Source organism: Triticum aestivum, chromosome 3B (genome assembly GCF_018294505.1).
Source record: "Triticum aestivum cultivar Chinese Spring chromosome 3B, IWGSC CS RefSeq v2.1, whole genome shotgun sequence".
Taxonomy (NCBI): Eukaryota; Viridiplantae; Streptophyta; class Magnoliopsida; order Poales; family Poaceae; genus Triticum; species Triticum aestivum.
In genome coordinates, this window is record NC_057801.1 from 12485488 (window position 1) to 12491713 (window position 6226).

The following is a 6226-nucleotide window of genomic DNA, read 5'->3' on the forward strand; positions in this document are numbered from 1 at the left end:
CCGCAACAAACTAACCACCACCACACAACGCGCCTCGAGCGAGCTGGACGAGGAAGACGAAGGCGAGGCTTAAGCCTAAACCCCATCCCCGTCCTCCTCCTCCGGTCGCCGCCGCGGGATGGAGATCAAGGGGCTGGGCCAGCTCCTGGCGGCGCTGGCCGCGGCGCTGTTCCTGCGGGTCGTCGCCGCGGGGGCCGGCCCCGCCCTCCTCCCGCCCGCGGAGGACGACGAGGGCGAGGACCTGGAGGCCGGCGAGGGCGGCGGGGTGCGGCCCGTGACCATCCGGTGGGCCCGCGTCACCTGCGCCCTCAAGAACAAGCGCGGGGACGTGGTGAGTCGCTCCGGCTGACGCCGCCCTCCCCCTCTCCACCTCTCTCTTCTCGCCGGAGCCCCGCGGACGAACACCTTGCGCGCGCGCGCGCATTGGCCTCGTTTCTCTCGTACCCCGCGATGCTAGCGAGGGGCCACGTTCGGCTATTCTGAGTGGCTGGCGCTGGGCCCTGCTGGGGCGTTGACTGGTTAACCCAGCGATGTTGTCAGTGGCACTCGACAGTGAGGCCGTACTGTTAATGTAGACCAAGTCGCATAATTTTGCGTGGGCTAAGAATTGTCTGAATCTCCCAGAGTACACACACCCTACATTGTTCATCATGTGCTGCGTAATTATCGTAGGACCGAGTCACTAAATTCTGAGTCGGAACGATTCAGAGCATGCACACCCCTACAATGTTGGCCCTGGGATGTACTAGCAGTGGCAACAGTGAGGCCAAACTGTTACTGTGGGACAAGTTGCATAAATTTGCTTCGGCTAACCCTTGTCTGAATCATCCAGAGTATGGAAACCCTGTATGTATGTATGTATTGTTTGTGATGTGTTGTGTGATTTTGGCAGGCAAGGTTCCTGCTGTCGAATCTGTCCGGGGAGGCGAAACCAGGGAGGCTGCTGGCACTCATGGGGCCGTCAGGGTCCGGCAAGACGACTCTGCTCAATGTGCTGGCAGGGCAGCTCGCGGCGTCGCCTTCCTTGCACCTCTCTGGGTTTCTCTACGTCAATGGCCAGCCCATGTCGCAGGGCGGTTATAAGTAAGCTATGCCAGTTCCAATTGGGGTCTCTCTTTTTCTCTGCAAAGGTTTGTGGAAGAGAACTGATGTGTATTTCTTTCTGTAGGATTGCTTATGTGAGGCAAGAAGACATTTTCTTCTCACAGCTCACGGTGCGGGAAACGCTCTCCCTTGCTGCTGAGCTCCAGCTTCCTGACACCATGTCTCCTGAGAGGAAGGAGAAGTATGTTAATGATCTCTTGTTTCGTCTTGGATTGGTAAGTGACCAATGGATGATCAATAGCAACGCATGTTTTTCTATTTATCAGGGAACCTAACCTGCATGATTGTTGGATTGTCGATATATGTTACTCTCAGTTCATTCTGATTCGCTTTTTATAGCAGTATAATCATGTGTCGGTCTCTTTTTAATGAAAGGTCAACTCTGCTGATTCTATTGTGGGTGATGCAAAAGTACGTGGAATTAGTGGTGGTGAAAAGAAGCGCCTCTCGCTTGCATGTGAACTTATTGCAAGTCCTTCAGTCATCTTTGCGGATGAACCAACAACAGGTATTTTACCTGATTTACCATTTCCTTCTGTTCCTTATTTTGAATTAGAGTTTTCTTTTACTTCTGTATAGTTATTATTGTAGTTAGAATTATTTGCATGACTGTAAGTGCTCGGGCCCCTTCTTTTATCTAGCAAATTAATGTAAATAGATAGTAATATACAATAACTTAATAATCAAAATAGTATAACACAGAAACCTACTTCACTCAAATGTAAGGTTAAATGTGACTTTGTGGCACCTTGACAATGTTGTTGCCCTCCCAAAGGGCAAGGAAGTTTCTGTCCTGGTTACTCCCGCAAAAGTACATCATGGTAATACTATAGAAGTACATGATGGCTGTTAAAAATCCCCTGGCTGTAGTGTGATGAGTTCTGACCAACCTAGGTATTGTCTTAGGCAAGACAATCCACCAAAGTATCGCCCACAGTCCCATGAAGAAAAATGAGACAGACTGTTCTTGCAACTTTCCGTTTTTAAGCGGGATCCCTTGTTGAATTTTCACATGGATCAGCTTTTTCTCCTGAGACCCTCTCCTGAACATTAGCCAGAGTTCTTTTTAATAGCTTGGTATGCCAGCTGTAAAATATGAACTGACAGCACATGAACTTTGTGTATCTGTGTTACTCTCTTTTAGGCCTTGATGCATTCCAGGCAGAGAAGGTGATGGAGACTCTTAGACAGCTTGCAGAAGATGGGCACACTGTCATATGCTCTATACACCAGCCGAGAGGTTCAGTCTATAGCAAATTTGATGACATTGTGCTACTCTCAGAGGGAGAAGTTGTATATATGGGGCCGGCAAAAGAAGAACCTCTAAAATACTTTGCATCATTAGGGTTGTTATTCTGTCATCACTTACATTCCTTTCTGTCATTTGGTGTTCTCTAAAACATATATTTTCCATGATTTCCACATATCTAGAATGTATTTACTGCACTTGTTTTTATTTATAGTATAGTTAGCAGGGCTAAGTAATATCAGGCATAGATTGGATTTTGGTAACACATCTCAGTCATTTTGTATTTGACACCGTAGCATGTCACGATCACTTTGTTATACACATGGATGATGGATATGGTGATGTGTCAACATTTTAGTATTATTCATGTGGCCAACACGGTACTGAAGCAAGTGTCAAATAAGTAGGCATAGAGGGAAGTACTCCATCCCTAGGCATACATTAGTCCTTCATGTTTTCAGCGGTTCAGGTTCTATATTTGCTTTTTCACACTTGCTTCAAGCTTACGTACTTTTATCATTTGACTGTATGTGTCCTTGTTAGGAGAGCCCTGAAATCGAACATTCATGATGCTGGAATTTTTGACACAGTGAACAATGTTTGTTTAGCTGTTTATGCCGTGAAACATACTTCAGGCCTATTTTAACTGCTTAAGTTTTGGCCCGTATCTCATTCTGCTTATTCTGCACCTGTACTATTACTCATTAATAATTTGAGTTTGTTTACTTCGTCAGGTACCAATGCCCAGATCATGAGAACCCTGCTGAGTTCTTGGCTGATCTCATTTCCACTGATTATAGCTCAGCTGAAAGTGTGCAGTCATCACAGAAAAGGATTGAGAACCTAATTGATGATTTTGCGAATAAGGTTCTGATTACTGAATTTAACAGTCCAGTAACACAATCGGAGGGCTCTGAATTTTCTACCAAACTTGCTCAGAAGTCCACTAGCAAGCAAAGACGTGGTTGGTGGAGACAATTCCATTTGCTGTTCAAGAGAGCATGGATGCAGGTTTTTCACTAAACCTTGTTTGATATTGTCTTCCAGCGTTTGACCCCTTTAATATGCTTTTCCTATTTCTGCCTTGAAATACGTTGATAAGTTACTTTGGCATATGTGTTTAGCATAAAATAAACCGGACCTATACTGTACCAAATTCAGGAGATCTATCTTTTTCAATATTTCCTGTAAGTTGGCACTGGTGGCATGATTGTGCTTTCACCAACTATGTGGCTCATGTAGGTGCAACATGTAACTACCGCATGAAACATGCAAGTAAACAAGAAAAAGGCTCTCGAATCTCGATGCTAACAAAATAAATTGAATGCTGCTAGATTGGTTATTTTATAGATTTCGAATCTTAGCTTGGGTGGCTTTGAGATACCTAAGCTTAGCTGCCTAAAATCTAATTGGGTGTTTACCTGAAGATTGACTATCACCCTGCCTATTAGTTGATTCTGAGAAGTATTTCAGGCTTTTCGTGATGGACCAACAAACAAAGTGAGAGCAAGAATGTCTGTTGCTTCAGCAATTATATTTGGATCAGTGTTCTGGCGAATGGGGAAAACTCAAACTTCCATACAAGATAGGATGGGACTTCTTCAGGTAGAATGTCTCGGATCTATCGAGCATATACATTCTGATATTTGATCTTATCGCTGTTTCCGTTTTGTCTTAAATAACAGTTTCTCTAAAAAAATGGCTGAGCACTTCCTCATATTGTTCTGTTAGGTGGCTGCCATAAACACAGCAATGGCTGCTCTGACAAAGACGGTGGGGGTTTTCCCGAAAGAACGAGCTATAATTGACAGAGAACGAGCAAAAGGTTCCTATGCACTTGGACCATATCTCTCATCTAAGCTGCTGGCCGAGATTCCGATTGGAGCAGCATTTCCGTTGATGTTTGGATCCATTCTCTATCCAATGGCTAAACTTCATCCAACAATTTCGAGGTCGGTCAAAGTTTAATGTGCTGTGCAGCGCCATACTTACATGCCAGATGGTAGAATTTGGCACTGTTTAGCTTATGCATATTCCTAACAAATATTTCATGCTCCGTATTCAGATTTGCCAAGTTCTGTGGCATTGTGACTGTTGAATCGTTTGCGGCATCAGCCATGGGTCTTACTGTGGGAGCAATCGCTCCTACAACCGAGGCTGCGATGGCTCTTGGGCCATCCCTTATGACGGTGTTCATCGTCTTTGGAGGATACTATGTGAACCCTGATAACACCCCCGTCATCTTCCGCTGGATCCCGAAAGCGTCTCTGATCAGATGGTAATACTCAATCTTGTGATACCTAAGTGGCTCCTAGCATAGCGTGGGATAGCTAACATCTAGATGTCCCTTTGTGTTTATTTTTCCAGGGCCTTTCAAGGACTTTGCATCAACGAGTTCAAGGGTCTGCAGTTTGAGCACCAACATTCTTATGATGTTCAAACTGGAGAACAGGTATGGCCCATTCATGTGAAAGGCAGTTTTACTGCCACGAAATATTGTTTAATCAGGGATGATATTTGAATAATGGTGTATGCAAACGAAGAAAAAAATGGTGTCTGCAAACGAAGAAAAAGCTCATATGCTCTAAAAATATATAAGTACTGGATGGCTACTTATACTAGATGTCAAGGCTAATAGCTCATTCTCATCTATTTCTACCGAGAGATAAATATGCCTGTTTGAACACATGCTTGTCTGTGACAGGCCCTGGAGAGATTTTCACTGGGAGGAATCCGCATCGCCGACACGCTGGTGGCGCAGGGCAGGATCCTGATGTTCTGGTACTGGATGACCTACCTCCTCCTGAAGAAAAACAGAGCGAGGTACCAGCAGCTCCTGCCGCCCTCCGAGGAAGATCAAAGTAAGCAGCAGACGGAGTAGGCGTAATCATAATTTGCAACATATTTATTCTGTGAAGAGATCATGGCAGGTAGTGCAGGCCGTGTGTTGTAGCCAGTTTTTTTTTCTGCTTCTGTGACATTTTTAGCATCCCTCTTTGGAAGAATCAAGAGAAATAAAATCGTGGGAGAACCATCACGTGGATGATTCTTCTTCGTTTTTTTTTTCTGAGGGGCCCTCGTCAGCAGCCCAGCTTAATAAGGGCCAACCGGCGGTGGTCCGGCCCAATGCACTCCTACAGGCCTCATCGGCACAGCGTAATAAGGGCCAACCGGTATGCCGCGAACCGTTAGCGTGATTAATTAGTACCGTACCGCTAATTGATGAACCAGGCACTCAGCTTATTAACTGGAATAGACGGCCTATGCTCTGCGCCTCCTCCACGGTTTGAAGCACGGCTGTCAGCTGACCTAAAATAAAAAAGGCCTTTGCAGCGAGATTGCCTCTCGGTTCTAGGCCGCGTTGCCTCACCCGGTGTATATAAGTCCACGGGCCCAAGCCGATGCATACGGCCGAAAAAACAGATATGTACATAAATAAAAATCTGTATGCTCACCATGGAGCGCGCTGTGCTAGACAATAGCACAATGCTTCTTTTGGCATGACATTTGTTTGAGTTTTTTTAATCAGTTTTCGTTCTGATTCATAAAAATGTTCATGTATTCTAGTCTTTATCTTTACCTAATATTTTTTCTGTCAAACAAAAATCACAGGACGCACAGAGCCGTAATGGGCTGGCCCATTAGTGTACCAACACCCACGCCATTAAACAAAATCCAAGAAAACATACTGCGTTGTGAGGAATCAAACCCAGTCGCTCACGCTGGAGCGCATTCGGAATGCTAGCCACTAGACTAAACAAGTGTTGGTGTTTAATTAGCAGCGCAAATTTTATATTAAGCTCACAGTCGGGCGAAATACTGAGAGGAAAAGATTTGTTTTTTAAATTGAATATATTTGACAATGCAAAAAAT

The 6226-nt window shown here is 44.9% G+C and overlaps 1 protein-coding gene across 1 annotated transcript; it reads left to right on the forward strand.

Moving 5' to 3' along the window:
- Nucleotides 1-5420, forward strand: LOC123068245 (ABC transporter G family member 7). The gene is made up of 11 exons (XM_044490756.1): nucleotides 1-331; nucleotides 893-1083; nucleotides 1169-1319; nucleotides 1480-1612; nucleotides 2249-2450; nucleotides 3088-3364; nucleotides 3827-3958; nucleotides 4085-4305; nucleotides 4419-4631; nucleotides 4721-4805; nucleotides 5058-5420. Exons 1-11 carry the CDS (start codon nucleotides 119-121, stop codon nucleotides 5232-5234), a joined length of 1995 nt encoding a protein of 664 aa, XP_044346691.1. The 5' UTR covers nucleotides 1-118; the 3' UTR covers nucleotides 5235-5420.
- The last annotated feature ends 806 nt before the right edge of the window (nucleotides 5421-6226 follow it).

Excerpts from the sequence above, each read along its gene's own strand:
- LOC123068245 (XM_044490756.1), top strand. The coding sequence starts at position 119 with ATGGAGATCAAGGGGCTGGGCCAGCTCCTGGCGGCGCTGGCCGCGGCG. Across the intron at positions 3,959-4,084 it reads ATAGGATGGGACTTCTTCAG|GTGGCTGCCATAAACACAGC; the intron begins GTAGAATGTCTC and ends TTGTTCTGTTAG. Across the intron at positions 4,806-5,057 it reads ATGTTCAAACTGGAGAACAG|GCCCTGGAGAGATTTTCACT; the intron begins GTATGGCCCATT and ends TGTCTGTGACAG.